The sequence below is a fragment of the Chelonia mydas genome, chromosome 14, assembly GCF_015237465.2.
Source record: "Chelonia mydas isolate rCheMyd1 chromosome 14, rCheMyd1.pri.v2, whole genome shotgun sequence".
In the NCBI taxonomy this organism is placed as follows: Eukaryota; Metazoa; Chordata; order Testudines; family Cheloniidae; genus Chelonia; species Chelonia mydas.
Window position 1 is genome coordinate 14,381,571 of NC_051254.2, and position 23,398 is coordinate 14,404,968.

The following is a 23,398-nucleotide window of genomic DNA, read 5'->3' on the forward strand; positions in this document are numbered from 1 at the left end:
TGCTTAACATTTTGGGATGTTTTAAGTGATATTATTGCCCCATTACTGTCGTTATTGTAGAGCACGAAGTGCAAGTCATGGGTTCTTTGGAAACTCCCATCTCCCAGTGAATTTTGCAGTCATCAAATACACCTTAGTCTGATGTGATGTTGATGCTCCTTCATCTGTATATTTTTAAAGGAGGGTTCCACATTGCTGTATTTACAGGCAGGGCCTGGTATAAATACTGCAGTTTTTAGAAAAAATATTCAACATGGGAGACGCTAAAACAAAACAGAGTAGCCCAAGATCTGACTTCCAAAGATGAAGAGAACCAATACACCCCTTTGAATTTCATGGAAGCTGTAGGTGCTCTGAAGGCCAGGCCATCGGGCTTGCAGCACATTTGCTACGACAATACAACTTTATGAAGAGGGAGCTGAGACTTGACAGGCTCCTTCTACTCACTTGAGTTACAATCCCAATGAAAGAGCCCTGCAGTTGTGCTAACACTGGGTTAATGCTGTCCCTGGTTTGTAACACATGCTGGTGAAAGGAACAAGATACTAAAGATCTCCACTCTTGAGGGAACAATGGAAGAGTGTTTGTTTGCCAGGATGACTGCATTTTCTGGAGGGGTTGATCTGTAACGATGGGGTAGTGCCAGCCATTCCAGCTGGTACTCACCCGGCTATATCAGACCACCCGGCTACTGCTACTCTTCACCCAGCCTGTACCAGGCAACTCAGCTCTGATCTCAGTGATGGCATCACAGGCCAATCAGGTAGGAGAGAAACTTCCTGCATCATCACACATACTTGGCTTGCAGCTTGAAGTCTTTCTCCTCCTTCATGCCACAGGCTTTCTTTGTTACCCAGTGAGAAGAGGGGAAGGTTAGTAATTTTAGAGTTTTCTTACTCTGAAAACTTCCAAGATGGATCTGCAGAGAATTCAGGAGTTAACCCCTGAACATGCAGCCAGCCAGAGTGCAGAAGATCAGTGCTGTTATCCCTCTGCATCCACAGTGTCAAGCAGAAGCAGACACACAATATTGCACAGTCTTCTATAGCACCTTCCACGTGAGGACCTCAGCACACTTTACAGACATCCAGTAATTTATAGCTCCTCTGTGGCATAGACATTATCCCTACTTTACAGACAAGGCCTGGATCTTCAGCTGCTGTAAATGAGTGCAGGTCCACTGATTTCAATGGAGTTTTGCTGATGTACACCAGCTGTGGATCTGGGTGAGTGATGTGTCCAAGGGTCTGTGGCAGAGCCAGGACTAGAACCAAGGTCCCTGTCTCCCAGACCTATATCATCAAAGGGTACGTCTTCACTACCCGCCGGACCGAGTAAAAGGATTTATTGTGTCTCGTCTAGACGAGATAAATCGATCCCCGAATCGATGCCTGTACTCCACCTCAGCAGAAGGAATAAGCAGAGTCGACAGGGGAGCCGCCGCAGGTCGACTCGCTGCCGTGAGGACGGCCAGGTAAGTCGAACTAAGATACTTTGACTTCAGCTACGCGAACAGAATAGCTGAAGTTGCGTATCTTAGGCCTGGTCTACACTGGGGGTGGGGATTGATCTAAGATACGCAACTTCAGCTACGAGAATAGCATAGCTGAAGTTGACGTATCTTAGATCGACTTAGAATCACTTACTTCGCATCCTCGCGGCGCGGGATCGACGGCCACTGCTCCCCCATCGACTCCGCTTCCGCCTCTTGCAGTGGTGGAGTTCCGGAGTCGACGGCAGAGCGATCGGGGATCGATTTATTGCATCTACACTAAACGAGATAAATCGATCCCCAATAGATCGATCACTACCCGCCGATCTGGCGGGTAGTGTAGATGTGGCCTTAGTTCGAACCCCCCACCCCCCACCCCCGCAGTGTAACCCAGGCCTTAGGCACAAGATCATCATTCCTCCATTCAGGCAGTACTGAATCCAGAGACCAAGAGCATGAGAATTTGTTCTATACCTTACTAGACTACACTGATATTTCCTCAAAAAGCCATCATTAGATACCTCCAGCTGCATGTCAGAGGCAACAAGCTGCTCAGGTGCTCCTTCAAGGCAAAATGAAGAGATATGCAAGTCAATTCCTCCCTTTTCAGAGTAGGGCTTCTTAGAAAATCAAGACTCTTGAATCTCATCACTCCACTGACACTGACCCAGAAAATGAATTGACTGCCGTATCTAGTCTAGTGGGGGAAGGAACAGGATCTTAGCAAGATCTAGTATGTGAGCACAAACCAAGCCAGGCAGATATGATGTAATAACACCTTTTGTGATCTAGGAAGTGTGGAAAAGATTTAAATTAAATTAAGGGATTAAATTAATTAAATTAAGACCAACTAATTACAACAGTGTCTAACATTGGCCTCCGAGCCAAGGGCCTAATTCTAAGAGATTCTGAGTACACCCAACTCCAGTGAAAGTCAGTGGTACCTTCTGGTGTCTAGTACCTTTGAAGCACAGGCTCCACATGTGGAAGTGTATAGCACCAAGGTTCCAGCTGCTTTTATTACTCCAGTACCTCACATTCCACTCAGGAGTCCCTTATTTCAGCCTCATATTTACCTCCAATTCCAGAGGGGCCTGGCAGGATCATTTGGAATTTCATAGATTAGTCTGATTTTAGAAGTTGAACCATGAAAATGAGATTGCAAAAAATGTTACTGATGCCAAAGAACCGAACCGCCCAGCACTGTAATTTGTCCACATGGAAGTATACAGTTCCATTAATTCCCATCTCTGGGAAGCTTAGCAGTGGCTTCTAGCCGACTCCTAGTCTGGGACAACACCAGGTTGTTTTAATCAATGCCCCCTTTACAACACATGGACACCATGGAGCGAGTGCTGAGAACTGCAGAAGGACAGAGACGGCAGCTCCACCATTAGTCACAGCAAGGTCATATCATAGTGGTGCACCATTCTGCTGCCTACGGCTATGCAGAACAGCCTGAGACCCTTCAGGATGACTTAGCAAGTGATACACGAGCCCTTTCAACCCAGGCCATCTCATACAGTGTTGTTCTTGGTTTTCCTTGATATCCTACTTCAGAGGTAGCTCTGAATTCGCAGCCACAACTGCATCCCTCTTTAATGTGGCAGTAGGGTCCATGGATTCTCTAGGTCCATGTTGTAAGACTCCATCTTAATGGTAGAGATGGTTGAATTAGGATGGAGCATTACATGTGATTTATGAAGGTTGCTTGGATCATGCCTGCACACTGCAAGGCTGGCTTTGTAACGCTCAGTGCTTATGTAGCGGTTTATGTTTTCAAAGCACTGTACAAACATTAGCAAATGAAACAATAATCTCCACAGGCTCTCTCATCTGTATCAAAGATAACAGCATCTGCAATTTGCTCCATTCATTTGCCTCCTGACAAGATGGACAATGCCGACATCAATGGGGCAAAGTTTGAATGTCACAGTCCTAATGCCCTCAGCTGGGTAACATAATAATAATCATCCTTAGCTCTTATATAAAGCTTTTCATCTTTAGATGTCAAAGTGCTTTACAATGAAGGTCAGTAGCATTATTGCCACACAGAACACATTGTGGAGGTGGAATGAAGGTTGCAGGCACAGATCAGTGGCCTTTCAAGAATGTTACAGTTCAAACAACACTTTAAACGTTAGAAACCCAGGAAATACTAAGTTAAGAAGGGAGTTGCTTTTGAAATCAGATTTAACTTCAGAAATGTGGGGCTGCTCACTAGATCTCAGCTAGGGAAGCCTAGGAAATGCCCTTTTACGTTTCAGAGGGATTTTTGTTACAAAGTGGCAAAGATACGAGAAGACATTTGGCCCTCTCGGTGAGCATTTCTATTTTTAGGTTGGCAGAATCAGGAACTCCTTATCCAATTCTATTCAGATTTTGTAACATAATCCCCCCCTTAGCTCCAGATGTTGCTCACCAATTTGGAGACCGCTACGACTTTTTGTGGATTTCAGTGGAAGAGGCCTCAACCTCAGGCCTAGCTCAGTTGTATCATTGCTGTTGCTCCATGATCTAAGTTCTTATACGGCTCCCACCAATGTCATGTGTGAGCTCCTCTTGTTTAACAGTACAATGCTGCCCAGGGTAGACTTATTTCAAACCAACACGTCCACTGGCCACAGGGCAATAAATCAGTTAGGTTTTCCTCAGAGCTCTTTACTGAGCAGCATGTTTCGCAATTCATCCCTGTTATATACCAGCACACTAGCATTCTGTCCTGCCTCCCTCACAGAGTAACCAGGTCGATATGCCTAGTTAAGAACCATTTCCTCATTTCTCAGGATCCCTTCCGTCTCAATTTTAACCGGGTGATCTTCAGCTTGGCACCTTTCCTCTGCATCCCATCAGCTCACACCCACCGTGTGCAAGGGTGGGGGCCGTATTGGTGCAGCTTTACTCAGGTGGACAGGAAGGAAACCTAATTTGGACTGGTATAGAGAAAAGATGGCTGCCTTATTAGAAACTGAATCAAAGCCAGGCCCCCTGCTCAGCTACCTAGAGCTAAATAGCAGATCCCCCAGCTTACCACAGTGCTCTTCCGGTGGCTCTGGACAGTGAAATCTGGACAGAAGAGCAGATCTGCAATTGCCAGGAGCAATGACTCAGCCAGGGGCCGGGCATTTTCATCCTCTTCATCACCCTGAAAATGATAAATACAGTAGAATATTCTCAGCCCAAGCTTGAGAGTCAGTGCACAGTAATATTAATATAACATGGCAGCAGGGGAAGGAGGATTTTCCCCAAGAGCAGGCAGGAAAGAGAGATGGGTGGGGGGGAAGAAAATGGAGAGGTAGGCAACCCACCCGTTGGGAAGGTATGGTAGGGAGGAGTGAGAAGCCATCCCTGAGAGCAGGCAGATGGCAGATGTAGTCGGAGAGGGAGCAATTTCAGTGAGGATGGGCCAACCAAACAGCTGTGGGAAGGAGAAGGACTCAAGGCCTACAGACGTAGGGGGGACATGGAGTTGCCTCTTTGGGCTTTGTTGGGGGTTACAAGAAGTCATCAGAGAGCTATTCATCTGCTTGGGATGCTCCAGTTAATACAGATGCTGGAGGAAAGGGAACCATTTGCCTAGAAGAGGGACCACAGCTGTTAGGGGAGCAAGGAGTCACCCCACCATGACCAGGCGGTGATCAGATCATGTACAATGTGGCGCAGGGATTGGAGTCACCTAGCCGGCGACAGAACTGAGGGGCTGCTATGGAGACAGGGGCCCTAACACTCAGCTAGGGGGGCGTCTCAGTCAGCCATGGCACAGCGAGCAGCTGCCTGCAGAGTGGATTTTGCTCTCTCTGGCATTCAAAGCAAACCTCCACCTATCCAGAGACGGCTGCTAGCATCACACGTGGTTACTCCTCTGCAGCCGTTGCCAGGGGAACGTCTCCAGTAAGCCGCCAGCCCTGCCATTCAAAGAGCATCCTGGATGTCATGTCTTCCCCAGTACGACTAAATCCAGGCTTCTGCCAGGAGGGGGCGAGGCACAACGGCAGCTTATCGGTGACAGCCAGGCCCCCGTCAGTGCGCACACAAAGCCCTTAAATAACAGCAGGCAAGCCGAAGGGAGATAATAGCCTGCACTGCATTGACGTCTTTTAATGCGACATTGGGGAGGCCAATAACAGGATCCCAGACGCAGGAACAAGGCCGGGGGTGGGGAGCCAGCAATCAGCAGAGACGCTTCTATTCCGGCTTTGAAATCAGAAATGAAACAGAGGAGCCTTGAGCTCAAAAGGGATATAAAAAGGATGATCTGCACCACCTCAGGCTGGGCTTCCAGACAAATCATCTCCCCACTGGGGGTATCTGCCCTGCAGGCAGCCGTGATTCAGACAAAATAGAACAAGCCAGTAGGTCCCACCCACCCTGGAAGTTGGGGAAGGTCCCTGGCTCCCAAAGAGATCTCCAGGAGTCTCTTATCACTTCCACAAAACTGTGGTCTGCCTCCTTCCCCATCCCCTCCCCTCGCCGCAACCCCCAGAACTTTCATCTGGGGATTTTCCCTACTTCCACTGACAACCCCAGGAAACTGGGGTCTACCATCCACTTCCTCATCCAAAAACTGACATCTGCCACCCCTTCGACCTCAGCCACACACAGACCACAGCCCCTTCCAGGGGGCAAGTCTGGCCAGGAGGACAGTACCCGGTAAAGGGGCTTTCTCCACCACACGTTGGTGACCTTCACCTCAACGAAAAGGTGGGGGACATGTTCATTTCTGTCCTGTCTGGTAATAGGCCAAGCATCCCAGCAACTCCTCTTCCCCACCCCAGTTGAGAGGATGGAGCCGCCCTTCGAAGTGCATTGGGGCTGCTCCCAAATTAGTGGGTGAGGTGGGGATGAGGTATGACTACTGGATCAAATTGCTGGCTTCCCCACAGCATCCCAGGCCGGCCTTGAATACGGATCTCCTGCCTCACACTATGGCCAGCCTTATTCAGCTGCTGCGGGGTAAGATTAGATTGGTTTGAACTGCTAAAACTACATTGTTAGTTCATTCACCATTGAGGGGCCTTGATTCATCGGAGGGGCCCAAACAGAGTATGCATGAGGCACGAGCACAGGACAAATGGGCCAGGAGAAGGTCAACTGCACAGTCAGTCCTAGCCATACCTCCCCTCCCCCCCCCAAGAAGCCAGAATGCTTAGGGTCAATCACTGCTGGCCCAGACAGCTGCTGAATAAGGTGCAAATTCAGTTCCTAACAATGGCCTGGCTGTATCCCCACACACAGCACATTGTGTTGTCCTTCCCAAAGCAAATCTAATCACCCGGCACACACAGACTCAGGCTCCCACAGGGGAAACTGGGTCCCCAGACACCTGCCCAAACCCACAGCAGAGAAAAAGGGCATCAAACCTGCCTCCTCCTGCTGCCCAGATCTTCCCACTGAAGTGGCTATAGGCAAAAAAGATTAGAAGGGACAGGCTGAGATAGCGCAAGGATCTGACTGCACCAATACTGCCCCCACCCTTGCCAACCTCTGTTAAACCTCAACGAAAAGCACTGCAGAACTACTCAGCTTATGGTGGGAGCAGCTGAACACAAAAGGACCAGTCTGCAGATGCAGAGTCTGCAAGGACAGTGCTTCTGGTACGTTAAGACCCGGCTGCTGTACCAGCACGTGGGCAAGGCACAGTAACTGCTCCCCTCCTGACATGTCAATATTCACAGTAATAATGATACTTTGCACTTCAGCCAAGGATCCCAAAGCGCTTCATAAACATTCTACCTCGACTCCCCCTGTGATGAGGGGAAATGTTATTATTCCTATTTTACAGATAGGGACAAACAGAGGCATACCAGGAGGTTAAGTGACTTGCCTAAGGTTCCACAACAAGTCAGCGGCAGAGCCAGAAATAGAAGCTAGGATCCAATTCTCAGTCCTTGGTTCCAACAACTAGACCATACCCCCAGCTTAAAACTGAAAAGCTCAGTTCATGAATGGGCCACTGACCATGTCTCTTATGGCTTCTCTACACAATTAAGTTGCACTGGTAGAACTGGAATCTGCTTTTAACACAATATAGTTAAGCCACTGCAAAGGCGCAAAAGGCCTGGGACGCTCTTATTTTGATTTAAGAGTGGCATATGTCCATTTTAATTGAACCTGTTTCCAATCCACTTAAGCTAAACCAAAGAAGCCTCTCTTCAGGTGAAATAAGAAGGTCCACACTGCCTTTTGCACCTGTTTAGCTATATCAGTTTAAATTGACAAATTAGGTTACATCAGAGCAACTTTCTTGTATGAACAAGCCCTTACTCACAGCTACACCCAAGTGACTGAAATGCTCCAATAAACCCATCAGCCTACGCTAAACAAACAGAGCTGAGAAGGGAAGGAAGGCAATAAAACTGGCGCTATAGATGGGCTGTGTTGTTAATTTCAGTCCATCCCAGCATGCTCAGGACGGAGGCAGCTAGCGCAAAGCTTCCGCTTGCTGAGGGGTGAGGGGGAAGAAGGGGCTTTGTCATCAGCACGTTTATGTTTCAAGGCTACATCCTATCCCTTACTCCATTACAAGCCTTCCCACAAAGTTTGAACCCACTGAAACAAGGTTGTTCCCAACTGATTAATGTTGGGCCTACCTCCTGCAGCTTCTCCCTCCCTCCCTCCCAAAGAGGAACCGTCTAACCCAGTAGATACAGACCCCTCCACGGCCGGCCCCAGGGACAGTGGACCAGAAGAAGCCTCTCCAGTCAGGGTCCTCGAAGATATAGGGCAGGATGCGGGTGAGGAGCCGGCTGCAGTTCAGTATAATTTGCTTCTCCTTCTCCGAGTGGCAGCCGCTGTCCGCTCCCTGAACCAGCTTCTCTACCGCCTGATGGCAACAAAACAAAGGCATTAATCTGGAGTTGTATGGTTTGCGGACACACAGGCCCCACTGCCACAGAATTATGAACAGCATTTGGTTCCACTTCCCAAGGGCTCGCTATGGTTCCTCTGGGGAAAATCTCTCTCTATGCTGCAGTTAGAAACGAGCAGCAGAAATGTACGATTATTCTAAACGCTCCTGTGATCGCAGCAGGCACCTCTCCTTGCGCGGGATGTGGAAGCCAAGAGAATGCCTGTTGTTATTACTAATTATGTGTACTGACATAGCACCTGGAAGCCCCAGCCATAGCCCAGACGCTGTGCTAGCCCCCAAAAGCTTGTATGCTAAGAAGTCACTTTCTTAGAATACGCCAATTGGAAAGTGTAGCTCTCCAAAACAGAGCCTCCCGCCTCCTCTGCCCTCTCCCAGAAGAAGTGAATTTAGCACTGGTAGATGGTGCTGGATTGAAAGCCCTGTAGACTGAAAGTCCTCTGGTATCTACAGGACAAGGGCAGCCTGGCCAGTGGCCAAGCAGCCCAAGCTCCCCCCATGCTCTCCATGTGCTTTAGCACTGACCCAGGGAGCCCACCTCTAGGCTAAGAGGGGGGGTTCAATTCCCAGGGCCATCCAGTGCTTGGCTTCTCTGCTGAGGTCACCGAATACAGGGAAATTGGGGTCAGTCACACTGCACTGCTGGTTTTTTGGGATGGGGACGCTTGTCTTGCCAAACAGCCACTGCAGCTTACTGAGGCTGAAGGCAAACCACTTTATTTTCATGACAGAAGGTGAAGCTCTTTTTCCCTCCTAGGGTCTCCTGTCCTGGTCCTCCCCCTCCTCCTCCCTTCTCAGCATGAAAGCCAGGGACATTTACTCAGGATTTGACTTGTTGGTTTTAATTCGCAGGCTGTGCCTCTCTGCTGAGGTTCCCAGCGACATCTCTGGTTCGTTGACTTTGTCAGTTTGCATCACTGCCTTAACAGACATATTTGTGCTACCTGGGGCCTAGCTGTGCTCTGCCTTGGGACTGCGTTTGAATCTATTGCCAGGTACAGTTACAGCTCAATATGTTGTAACACAACCCTAGTCTGCACCAAACACAGCTGCAAAGGATATTACAATTGTGCCATAGCCCCATCTAAACCAAAGGAACAACAGTGTTACAAAATCCAGTAACACCACGCGAAAGACAGGCTCCACCTCGCAGGACTAAACCATAGTCCCAAATTGTGCTATATCCCTACCCACATCCACGCTGTTGCATAGATCAACAACGTGGTTAAAATAATGCACTTAGCTCCCATTTACATCACAAGAGCTAACCATCCTTTAACCATCCGGAGAGACAACCATGTTAGAACCAGGTCTCCCAACACATTAGCCTCTATTGGGTAGAAGACCATAGAGTTGCTTTGTGGGGAACAAAGTGTGGCGTCAAAAGCACAGCATGGTTCTCTCAGAAGTCTATAGTCTGTCTGCACTAGAAAAGGAAACCATGCTAGTAACAGCCATGGCGGAAAATGGCTGCCGAGCGCTGCTCTGCTAGATCTGCATTCAATTATTTCTGAACACGCTTGTTGTTCACATGGTGCAGACCATAGTGCAGCAAGAGCTTGAAGCATTATTAGTGCCAAGGCCTGGCTAGACAGGCTAAGTCTTGCTGACCAGACTATTCCCCAAGCAGCAGCAGCCAGCCATATCCTACTGGCTTTACAATTGACAAGCTCTGGCACTGAAAGAAATATGAATAGATGTCCCTTGTGTTGCAGACAGCAAGAGGGCAAGGGCGACAGAAAAGCATCAAGGGAAGTGCTAATCGGAGCTGCGTGGGAAACGGTTTTCCCGTCCAGCAAGAATTTGGTATTTCAAAATTTGTTGTCCCGTTTTGGGATGGGAAAATTCAAAATCTTGGGCGGAAAAAATGAAGAAAAAAAAATTCACTTTGGGTCATTCAAAATATTTCATATCAATTTTGACCTTATTATTATTTTTGAATTTTTAGTGTAAATTAACTAAAATTTCAAAACAAAAAAAGTCATTTGGAATCAAAGCAGAAAATTTTCAAATCCAGCCTGGATGTTTTATAAAAGATCTGCTCTAATTCAAACAGGAATTGATTCAGGGAAGGCCTCTATGGTCTGTGTTATGCAGAAGGTCAAACTACAGGATCCCAGTGGCCCCTTCTGGACTTGGAATCTATGGAAAACTAAACTTTGTTTAGAAAGTGTCAAAAATGGGACACTTTCACAATTTCAGAACATTTTTTTCCAAAAATGTTTTGAATCAGGAGATTCATTGAAATTGACTCTTTCTCGTGAACTGTTTCAGTTTTGACAAATCTGCGTTTTCCAATGAAAAAACTTTCCAACTCTAGTGCTAATGCCAAAGGAGATAGGGCAGTGAAATGGGGAAATAGGCTTAAGACTCTTTCCCATATCTATCCATCTGTGGCATTTTTAGGGTGACCAGCACCATAGTTGGCTCAGGCCCTTGGGTCTTTCTGCGTTCCAGAAGCCGATATTGTTGTTGAACCTTGAGGAGCAATCAGATGCTCTGATGAGGGAGCAGGAGCACTGGCTCCACTAAGGATACACAACGCTTGCATGTCAGAATCCTTAAAATATATGGCAGCCTATGTTAAAACCAAGAGTTGGGGAGGTGATGGGTGATGACTGAACTGATCAAATGCCAACTGTGGTTTGTGGTAAACCAAAAGAGGAAATGTGAGCAAACCGCCCATGCCCTGCAGGGCAGAGAGGGGAGCTGCAGTTAAACCTCAGGAGGATACAGGGGCAAGCAGCCCTGAAAAGGATCACAGGGAGTAGGGCAGGGAATGGAATTTGCAAGGACTTGGATCACTTTTGTATCTGCTCCAAAAATCAACATGCATTTCTGCTGCAACCATTTACTTGTTCATATGGCCAATACTTACAAATGCCAAGTCTGGACTTGGCAAGCATATGGGGAGCTGCTAATCACAGAAAGCAGCACCATGGACTGTCTTGTTGTCATGTGTTTGTACAACGCCCAGTACAATGGGGTTCTTGTCCATGATTCCTAGGCATGATGGTAATACAAGTGAGAGGCGCCTATTGGTGAAACTAATCCCTGTGCAGATCAACTCAACGCCTATGATCCACTTCAGTGTTGGGACTCTCCATAGGGTTGACTCTCACTAATTCCAGGTGAGAAGGAGAAGGCACCTTACCTTATAACACAGAGTGGCCAAGTTAGAAGGAGATTCTTCTCTCACTGCTCGGATTTCTGCAGCTGGCACAAGAGCAAAGACATCCTGCACCGAAGTTGCAGTGTCTGCCCAGAACTGGTCCCAGAAGGCATCATCCGTTGCCTCCACAGGCTGTGAAGAGACAAACCCAGAGTTACAGATGTGGATAGCAAGGACACAGAGGAAGAGATCACTCTATGGATGCCAAACACAAGCCATTCTAACTTGGTCAACAATGGGGCCAAGCTAGGCCTGGTCAGTGCTCAGGAGCTGGAAGGAGAGACTATGCACCAGTATCAATCTATCAGTACTGTATAGTGGCATCTCTTGGTACCAAAACCTCAACTGTTATAACGCACAGCTGTAGTTGGATTCAGAACTACTAAACTGTATATACATTATACCTGTGTTTATGTTGGAGAGGCCCAATGGGCACAGGCAGACTCTTTACATGGCATATTTGTATCATCTGCATGAATGTAGGACTCTGAGTCTTTTAAGGGGCCAGTGCTAACAACAACCAAAAGAGACTGTACACAAACATGAGTCCATGTACAGAACGGCGTGTCTGCAACCCACGATGCACATGGCAAGTTCCGTGACTTTCACAGCATGCGGGCTGAGCTGCCTCTTTGCACTTTGCCAGTTCCTGGGCATATAGAGGAAGCTCTGAGTAATTGTCTGTATTGCAGTAATGCCTCAGGGGAGGGATCAGGGCCCTTTGGGCTAGAGACACAGGGTAAAACGAGAGCCCACACCCCAAAGAGTTTACAATCTACATCACACCAAGGTGCAACAAGTGGATGAGACACTGGGGCTGAGAGGGGAAGGATAAGGCAACCGTAAAGCGGGCAAAACTACTGTACAAAACAATCGAGTTATCACAGTCTGATGGCTCCCTGCCCCACGAGAACATGCCTGCTCCACATCTGGAAACACACTTCTCCTTATCCAGTCTTCAGGCTCTATGAGGGGGAGACATGCCTCTCTTCCCAGCACTGCTGTCTCCCTTTCAGAGGATGGGAGCACATATTTTTCTCCAAGTCCTTTTACAGAGGTTAGAACAGGAGTTCTCATCCTTGGAAACGAGAGCAGTTTGTCAGGTTTCCCCTTAATATCCATCTATACTCAGAAAAGTGACTCTGTGGAACTGATAGTGTTGGATTCCAATCTTATTCCCTCCCAATCACTTACAGACCAAGTGTCCTCAATTTATAAGTCAGAACAATGATTCTTCAAGCCGCATTCTCTCTGCCGCTTGCATCATTACCACTAATAGAGATGCTAAAATTTTCAGGTCAGATTAAGTGATGATAATCAAAGGAGATTAGACTCCACTTCTCTCTGTTGTAGATGTATTGGATCTACAGGGCTAACGGGGATAATTGTCAACAGTGAAACAACTGCTGTATTTTTCAATAGTGAGCAGGTGTGAACCGGAGAGACATGGGGCCCAGATGTGCAACCCTTCCCATTGCAATCAGTGGAAGGACTTGTCTGCATAGGAATTTACCAAGCTGTGGAAGGGTTGGGCCTGCAAGGAGCAGACACTATATGTAGAGCAAGAAGGCTGCCACGGTTACACAGGACTCTTCTGAGCATCAGAAGCAAGTGAGCACAGAGCTCTGAAGGGCTCAGAAAGGGCTCAACATTTCATTCACCTCAAACCCAAACATCGCTCAACACTCAGAAAACCTGCCACTCACTGCAGAGAAGCCTCACCACAAATGCAGGCATCCTTAACTAACCCACAGCCTGGGAGTGATCACCCAATTCAACAATGCTTCCAAGGTCTAAATACAGGTGCGCTATTCACTTACTTGTGTATTTATACTGCACAGTGTGAAAGAGGTTGGTCAAGGTTTACTTGGTTAAAAATAGTCTTTAAAAAAATATCCACCTCTCCACTCCCCAACAGAAACATTCAAATAAATGAACCAAAAATATGTCAGTTGTACCTGTTGCTTGACATGGCACCATCACTGTTGTTTTGAGGCTCTGTGTGTGGCTCCCACCCAGACCTGCTCCCCACTCAGGGTTAGTTTTGATAAAACTGTGACGATCATGACCAATGAACACAAAGGCCCTGGATCCTACAACTGGAACCACATGGATTCGTGGACTCCTGTGGAAACACACCAAAGTCTATGGGGCTCCAGGTGGATCCAATTGCATGATTAGAACCTAGATTTTTCTCTGACACAGAGTCCTCATTGCTGACCCTCCAGCTGGGGAAGCATGTTTCTATTTGGTGCAAAGCAGCAGTTTTCAAACTGCTCCATGGACCACTGCAGAGCACTTGCTGTGGTCTGTAGAGAGGTGGCTGGTCCATGGTACTCGCTCTTGTTCTCGCTCCCAGCTTCTAAGTCACATTAGAGAAGCTGAAATTACACTGACCACTTTGCTAATGTTATTCTTCCATGTAAGCGGCTGCCGTTGTAGCCGCAAAGATGTTATGTGATGACAACTGGGATTGGAGATGGTCCATGAGACTGGAGATGGGAACAGTGACATCATGAGACACCGTCCCTTTCAAGACATGATCCACACTATGAAAAAGAAATGGGATCATCTCATTTAAAAAAGTGCCCAAAAGCCAGCTATAAGAGGCATGCGAGTGGCTGCAGCCAATGGACATAAGAACTCAGCACCAGGATTAGAGGCCTGGAAGTCAGGACTCCTGGGGTCTATGTCCTGCTCTAAATATACTTAATCCTGCCTCAGTGTGAAGGGATGCACTAGACGACCTCTTGAGGCCCCTTCCACTCCTACATTTCTAAGATTCTATGCCTGGCTTTGCTACCAACTTACTGTGTGACTTGAAGCAACACACTTAACCAATGGGCTTCAGTTTCCCCATCTGTCAAATTAAGATAATATAAGTTTTTCTGCCCCTCGCTGGACAAGTGAGTGTTAAGAATGGCCCTACTGGGTCAGACCAAAGGTCCATCTAACCCAGTATCCTGTCTTCCGACAGTGGCCAGTGCCAGGTGTTCCAGAGGGAATGAACAGAACAGGTAATCATCAAGTGATCCATCCCCTGTCGCTCAGTCCCAACTTGTGGCAAACAGAAGCTAGGGACACCACTCCTGCCCATCCTGGCTAATAGCCATTGATGGACCTATCCTCCATGAATTTATCTAGTTCTTTTTTGAACCTTGTTATGGTCTTAGCCTTCACAACATCCTCTGGCAAGGAGTTTCACAGGTTGACTGTGCGTTGTGTGAAGAAATACTTCCTTTTATTTGTTTTAAACCTGCTGCCTATTAATTTCATTTGGCGACTCCTAGTTCTTGTGTTATGAGAAGTAGTAAACAACACTTCCTTATCTACTTTCTCTATACCAGTCATGATTTTATAGGCCTCAATCATATCTCCCATTAGCCGTCTCTTTTCTAAGCTGAAAAGTCCCAGTCTTATTAATCTCTCCTCATACGGAAGCCATTCTATCCCTAATCATTTCTGTTGCCCTTGTCTGAACCTTTTCCAATTCCAATATATCTTTTTTGAGATGGGGTGACCACATCTGCACACAGTATTCAAGATGTGGGCATACCATGGATTTATATAGAGGCAACATGATATTTTCTGTCCTATTATCTATCCCTTAGACTGCTGCTGCACATTGAGTGGATGTTTTCAGAGAACTATCCACGACTCCAAGATCTCTTTCTTGAGTGGTAACAGCTAATTTAGACCCCATCATTTTATATGTATAGTTGGGAGTATGCTTTCCAATGTGTATTACTTTGCATTTATCAACATTGAATTTCATCTGCCATTTTGTTGCCCAGTCACCCAATTTTGAGAGATCCTTTTGTAGCTCTTCGCAGTCTTAACTATCTTGAGTAATTTTGTATCATCTGCAAATTTTGCCACCTCACTGTTTACCCCATTTTCCAGATCATTTATGAATATGTTGAATAGGATTCATCCCAGAACAGACCCCTGGGGGACACCACTATTTACCTCTCTCCATTCTGAAAACTGACCATTTATACCTACCCTTTGTTTCCTATCTTTTAACTAGTTACCAATCCGTGAGAGCACCTTCCCTCTTATCCCCGTGGCAGCTTTCTTTGCATAAGAGCCTTTGGTGAGGGATCTTGTCAATGGCTTTCTGAAAATCTAAGTACACTATATATCCACTGGATCCCCTTGGTCCACATGCTTGTTGACCCCCTCAAAGAATTCTGGTTGATTGGTGAGGCATGATTTCCCTTTACTAAAGCCATGTTGACTCTTCCTCAACAAATTATGTTCATCTACTTGTCTGACAACATTGTTCTTTATTAAAGTTTCAAACAGTTTGCCTGGTACTGAAGTCAGGTTTACAGGCCTGTAATTGCCAGGATCATCTCTGGAGCACTTTTTAAAAATTGGCATCACATTAGCTATCCTCCAGTCATCTGGTACAGAAGCTGATTTAAATGATAGGTTATAGACTACAGTTAGTAGTTCTGCAATTTCACATTTGAGTTCCTTCAGAACTCTTGGGTGAATACGATCTCGTCCTGGTGACTTATTGTTGTTTAATTTATCAATTTGTTTCAAACCTCCTCTAATGATACCTCAATCTGGGACAGTTCCTCAGATCTGTCACCTAAAAAGAATGGCTCAGGTTTGGGAATCTCCCTCATGTTCTCAGCTGCGAAGACTGGCGTTGTGAGGTTGTAAAGCATTGGGAGCTCCTTGAACAGGAGATGCTGTGCAAGTGTACAGTATTACTGGATCATCAGAAGACAAGGGGAATATCCAGCATTAAAACACACTAACAAGTGCTCAGTCAGCCAGAATGCCAGGTTCACTAAACATTCCTGACCCTTAGGTTAGGACTAGAGGGTGCCTGGTGCCTCATGCAATTGACGTAATAAAAACTCAAAGACAAACAACAGCTCTTGCCTAACCATGCTTGTTACTGTGCAGTGAGTGGTTCCATTGCGTTGGAACGCAGGGGGGAGAGATTAACGTGAGTTTAATTTAAAACATTTTCCCAACATCTGCTACAATTCTTTTGTTAATTTGTCCGCCTTTGCAACAAGCTTCTAAGTGCATGCAAGGATCCTCAATTAGAGGCTGCCTTCTTCACAGCTCTGACACAGACAGAGGGAAGCACTCAGATTCACACTCTTCTAGCCGGATATGAGGAGACAGCACCTTTTGAACTAGCAGCCCTAACCTCAGAGGCACTTAAGAGCTCTGTACAGGTGATGTGTCATTAAAACCCAAAGGCCAGAAAGCAAGAGGAGCAGCCGGGCAGGCCAAAACTGGTAGAGCAGGTTCATTTCATTGTGGTTTTGTTCCTTAACACTCTGATGCCAAGAACCTTCCAATTATCACTGCCCTTGTCTTGCTCCTGCCAGCCATGAAATGAATCCCCCAGTCTCTCTCCACCTAGGAAAAAAGGTGCTTAGACACAGGTGACTGACTGCTCTAGTACAGAAACCCTTTTCATTTTACCAGATGGGCAGCCCAGTAAGTCCCCATCAGACCCCTTTCCAAGGGATTTTTCCAAAGAATCCAGCATGCTGCCTCCCATAGGAGATCACTGTAAATGCTCGTGAGTTTAGGGCCAGATCTGCAAAAGAACTCAGCTCATTAGGTACTGCGCTGTTTTGAAAGTTTGCCCACAAGTGTCTCAGTGGGAGCTGCTGGGCGCAGAGCATTTTTGCAAATCTGAGCCTTACTTACATGCTTAAAAGGGAGCTGAGCACTTGAAATTCTGGCCCTGAACATCTCTAGCCCTAATTGTGTAACACACATAATATCTTATACTTCTATAGCACCTTCCTTGCGGAAGGATCCCATACCTTTTCCAAACTATATAATCACTTCATCTAGCACTGAAATGCAGCCATCTCTGGGGTGGCACACAGTTGCTGTTTTACAGTGCACAACAATATTGCAGATCAGTTTAAGATAGGAAATGAAAAATAACATATGCAACCGAAACTACAAGGGAAACTTAGGGAGGCGGAATAGCAGCTGGAATTTTAATCAAAGCACTAATGTTAACGTGATGGTTGCCCAATGGGTTACATTAACACACCATTTCCTGGTTCCTTCATGATCACAAGAGGTCAATTTTACATCGCCTCAAAACAGGTGGCACCAGCACCATACCACTTACGAGTACAATCCTGGGACATTGGTTCAATACTGACTCAGGAGAAAGACTTCGCTTTACTGAGTCATTAACACCACTTCCTGCAGCCCCTGGCTTTTTCTTAGGAGCCTCCCTCCAAATACTGCTCAATATATGTATGCTCATCCCCTTGACAGAGCACTACTGGATCTTTACAGAGACTTTGGTTTGCTCACACAGAGTCTCAGGGGGGATTAAATAGCAATTGGCCCAAACTGTGATTGAGTTCACCAGGTGTCCTGCTATCTGGTTTCTAAAGTGGGGAGGTGAGGAGGATCAGAAAGCTGCTTCACTCATCCATCATGAGCATCTTAAATCTGAAACCCTGATTATAAACATTTAGGCACAGAATGTAGTAACAAATACCATTGCAGCTAGGCTCACAACGGCCTGTGCGTGCACTTGGGGCCTTCGTAAAAGGATGTTTAGGCAATCCTGCTTCACAAGGCTCAGCATCCCCATTGGCACTGCTATTAACTTCAGCAGCCTTAACTCTTCAGAATGAGCACACGGCTCAAAACAATTAAGCCATTCTTGGTCCCGAACAGTAACACAGCATGCACCAAACAACAGAGAAGCCAGACTTGGCTCCAATACATTGCAAATGTATTGCTTTTGGGAGACGAAGAGCAGCAGGCAATTATCAGTGGGGTCACATTGCAGCAAAAACCTAGTATTACAGGACTAACAGCCAAGTCTATCCTCTGAGAGCACAGCCTTAGGTCATCTGGACAGAAAAGGCCTGAAGTCAATACACAGGCTGCCCGGTTGCAATTCTCTAAAAGGAGACAGCCACAGAACAAATATGCAGCTGTCTGAGCTGAGCTTTCCAGGGTAAAGTGCTAAAGAGAGGGTTGCTGGAGCCTGAAGCGGTTGTTGAGAGTACAGTGGGCAGAGTTAAGGCTGATGTGGCACATGGGAGTGGGGTGGAGAGGACGGCTATCTCCAACCCAGATACAGAGGGTGAACGTGGTTACGAAGGGTGTGGTGAGAGGGAAAGGGGAGATGAACGCACAGGGTTAGAGCATCAATTATACCAGGCACCTTAATTGAAAGTTTCCTGCATGTTTTCTGTCTTATTTCTCAGTCTTAGTTTTGCATTAAAAGTTTGGGTTTGGTTTTTTTTATTGTGGGAATTCAAAGAGGAAGCAGCTTGGATGTCAGTGATCTTGCCAGTTATCAAACACAGAATCACAGCCCTGAAAAGGATCCTTGTGCAAACAGGACACGTCACAGGAAACAGAAGAATAGAGCTGCACGAATAATGGCCTATAAACAGGAAAAGGCCCTGCGGTCCTGCCCCACTCATTTGTTATTGTCATCATTGTGTTGATCTGGCTAACATACTAATTTGCTGTCACTCAGACACTGTCATACATGACCTCAGTCACAGTCAACATTTACCATCTTATCCCAAATGCCAGTGCTCAGCACTGCTGGGGGGTTATTCCTTTAAATAAAATGTTTGTCCCCAAGAGTCCATTCAGCTTAGCTCAGGACTGGCCTTACAATTTGCAAGAAGTATGGCAGAAATTTAGGGCTTGCTAACTAAAGATGTGAATTTAACATGGCTTCGTTAAGATGTTTTTTGTGTGGACATTCATTCAGAATTAAAGTGGCCTTAATCTGGTTTAGTTTAATAGACAAATTTAATTCTGAACGTGTGCGTCCACACAGGGGTTTAATGCAGTTTAACTAATACACTGTAAATTCAATTCAGATTATTTTTCCTGGGTATCCCTGTGTAGACAAGCCCTACAGAGGGTGCTCTGAAAGCTCAATCAGCCACTTGCCTGACCTCTGTATCCACCTGTTGTCTCTTGTCCACTGTCTCCCCTCTCACCACTGCAACTATCCAGTCTATTTAGATTATAAACTTTTTTGGGATAGGGACCATGGTTTTGTTCTGTGATTGTCCAGCACCTTGCACAGTGGGGTCCTCTCCCATGACTGGGGCTCCTTAGTGCAACAGCAATACAAATAATAAAATAAATCATAATAATTGACCACCACTTCCAAGTACAGAGGTGGGTTGAAGGGAATTAGTCCATGAGCAGTCTCCCCCATCAATCCCACTATCAAAAAGGCCATGACATGATGGGGATACAGGGGACACCAAAAATCCAGGGCCCCAAGGAGTAACTTGCCTTGTTTATGATCAGGCTAGACACCGCCCTTTCCTCTCGTACCCACAAAGACACTGAAGATAGGATAGTCTATGCAATCCCATAGAGGTGAAATGAAGGAGAACTGCAATGTGAAGACTATTAAAGTCACCCTGGAGCACCTAACTGAGCTCCATGAAAAAGGATTCACGAGACCCCATCCACCCCTGTGATAGCCTGGACAGCCTGATGGTTACTTTGTGACAACTAATATGCATTTACAGGTGTGTCCCTGCTTTTGACCCAGGGCGCACACACAAGGTTAAAGCAGTCTATGGATGGACCTAGTGCTAATGCTCCCAAGTTAAAGAGCCCACTTTGATTTTAGCTGCCCAGGTCAGAGGCTGCACACTCATTTAGGGGGGGGGGGCAGGTGTGGCGGAGGAGCATCTTGAGCTTCACAACAGCGCCCTCTGCAGTCAACAATGGAACAGCATGGAGAGATTCCATAGCAAGCCCTTTGGCAGTTCTCCACTGCTAGAAGAATGAATTATGGCTATAATACAGGCTCTTGAGGAGGATGTCACGGAACTTTGGCAGGGGCATAGAGAAACACCAGCGGTATAAAAATATAGTCCTAAAAGCACAGGTGCACCTGACAGATGAAAGGCTAAACCATGCGTTCAAGGTTTTCTTTTGATGAAGCCAAGACTGAGTTGCTTGAAAATTTTCAGAACCAGGTTAATAGATTACTAAACTGATGTCTCTTTAGACACCGGGCATTATTTTATCAGGCTCAGATTAACACCTTATCAAGATAAGGCAGCTGCACACCAGTGTGAGAAAGACCCAAATGTTTTTTTTCCATTTGCTCCCTCTCATCTCTTTAAAAACAGTTACGTGGCTGGCACTAAAACATGACAAGAAAATGTCAGAAGATCGTGAATTTTATATTATAGACTGGTCATTTCCTGAAACTCTAAAGACTATTTTATCATTAATCTATTTAGGGAGAGGGAAAGTTAATTTGTCTAATGATTAAAGCACTCCTAGGTTTGATTCCCAGCTCTGCAACTGACTTCTTGTGATACCCTGGCAGGTCGCAACCTCTCTGTGCTTCACAGTAGCCATCTATAAAATACCATCTAAGTAACATGAGTGTTGCGGGGAAGGGGGAGGATAGTTCATTCATGATGATAAAGCATCCCGAGATCCTCAGATGAAAGGCACAATTAGTATTATTAAATGGGCATTAACAACTTAAAAATCATATCTAGATAAATTCCAATTATCCAAACAGCTCAGGGGACAGATCTGATTATAATACAGGTATACCAGCATTATAAACACACATCTTTCCTTTGCGATTATCACCAATTTATATAATTAGAACTGAAAGCACTTTGAAAATCCAATGTACTATTCACACTTTATGCTATTTCTTGGCTTTTAGCATTTTTCTTGCCATTATAATTGATTAAGTCAATTTCATTTTTGCTTACAGTCAATTTCACTTTCAGGTTCTGGACCCCTCATTGTTTGGGTTGAAAGGAAATGTTTATTTGCTGATTTTTCAAAAACTGACTCCATGTGTGATTTCCTGCTTGCTCAGCTAAAGGTTTTAAGTTACCAGTGATTTAATGAAATGTAAACTTCCATTTGTCCTGCTGCCCAGTGTTAGAAGAGAAAGTAGAAAGAGTAGATATGCAGCTGAGAGAGCAATGCTTAGTTTGGGTAAATACCTGTGGGGAAACTATCCAAACCACCACAATATTTTGTTTTTAATTCCAGCAACTCAGCGGACTGGGAGGTTACACGGAGACTGTTACCTCTATAAGCTCAGAAGATTGCAAGGAAGCCCAGTGTTGCGTATTGCACATGCAAACACCAGTGCCCTTCTCAAATATCAGAGTAGCAGCCAAGTTAGTCTGTATCCGCAAAAAGAAAAGGAGTACTTGTGGCACCTTAGAGACTAACAAAGGTATGTAAATATGGGCGTTTCACTATCCCACCCTCTTTTACGCATGGCATAAGTTTCACCTACATTTCTACAGACTCCGCTAACAAATCCAGCCAAGAACATAGATTGTCTTTGTTTTATTCAGTGTCACGGTGAACTTTATCTCACTACATATGTCAACAAACCAGAGGAGCCACGCAGCCTTCTGGATCTGCAGTACAGGTGACTGCCCTGCTTAGAGCTTTTTTTGTAAGCTCCGGACATGACAAGATTAGGTGATGGAGGGGCAAGGGTTCCATTCATTTTGCAATCTCGCCTTCTACAAACACGCTTTCAAATGGTGGAAGGAGAATCCAGAATTGTAGGGATTAGGCATCTATGACTATATTAGCACTCCTCACTAAAATGAAGCTATTCTCTCTTTGTTATTCATTCCCAAACCAAATCTTTTTCCCTAGACCCCTAGGTTCATAAATGTTTCCCTTTACCCTGCACCCCTTTATTAATAAGTCTCTCACTTCCCCCACCCTTCCCTCATTTCTCTTCTCCTCCAGTCACCTTTCCTTCCACTACCACCTCCAATTAGTCTCAGAGGATCCATCATCCCCCTGCCATCAGAGATCCTTCAGGGTGGCAGCCCTCCACTGTAGCTCAGAAATGCTTAGAGATGCTAGAGTCCAACAAGTAACATGTGCTGCCTCCATTAGACTCCCATTATCTGCTGTCCTAAGAAAAGAAGACTTCAGCTCAGTCCCAAACTAAGATCCACAGCTGCTACTTCACCAGGGCAGCCACTTTCCCTATAATATACGCTTCCGATTTTTGTTTTACTTCCTTCTCCCCATTAAACCTACAGAGATACAGCACCTACTGGAGCACCACAGATGTGATCCTCCTCTGATACAAGTGGCTCTTAGCTCTTCCCCATCAGTGTGTCAGGGTTAGAATGAAACTAACAACAATCATATCAGCTATGTCAGTTTCATTCAGCTACCTCCTGTCCAACAGACAGGATTCTCCTGAAGGGGCTATACGAAAATGCATAGACATGAGAAAAAATGGGGGAAATCCTCTGTTGATTTAAACCTTGAGCAGCTGAATACCATAAAAGGACAGAACCTGCCTTATCAGATCAGAAAATTGGTCCACCAAGCTTAGTAACCTGCCTCTGGCAGTAGCCAAAGGCAGACGCATCAGAGGATAATGAAGAAAAACATAATGCGCCTACGTAATTGTGAGATGTTGAATAGGGTGAAAATCCTTACCGACCCCTATGGTGATGAGCTGGTGCCCTGAAGCATAAGATTTGATTAGTATCAATTTCCCTTATTTTAATAAATGCATCTAACATCTAAAGATATGGGTTCATATACAGATTTCATCACAGCTAAAACTGAGTCTTGACTGGATGTTAATCCATGTCACAAAGTCATCACACAATTTAGCACATAACTGCCAATCTCGATACAGGGAAGGCTCAGCAGTGGAATAGTATGGGCTACTGGTGGTCAGGATTGAAATGCATTGACAGAGCAATATAGGGAAACTTGTACAGCCTGGTTCTAACTATAGTTACTAGGTCCTCAAAAAGAACAGGAGTACTTGTAGCACCTTAGAGACTAACAAATGTATTAGAGCATAAGCTTTCATGGGCTA

General features: G+C 45.8%; 1 protein-coding gene across 2 annotated transcripts in view; it reads right to left on the bottom strand.

Moving 5' to 3' along the window:
* The window catches only part of HID1 (HID1 domain containing), a 47,800-nt gene that overhangs the window by 22,361 nt on the left and 2,041 nt on the right, over window positions 1–23,398 (bottom strand). For both annotated transcript variants that reach the window (XM_007065033.4, XM_027827402.3), the window contains exons 2-4: window positions 11,515–11,664; window positions 8,145–8,315; window positions 4,524–4,637 (exon numbers count right to left, since the gene is read on the bottom strand). In XM_007065033.4, coding sequence (XP_007065095.2) covers window positions 4,524–4,637; window positions 8,145–8,315; window positions 11,515–11,664 — 435 coding nt within the window. The remainder of the gene's footprint in view (window positions 1–4,523; window positions 4,638–8,144; window positions 8,316–11,514; window positions 11,665–23,398) is intronic.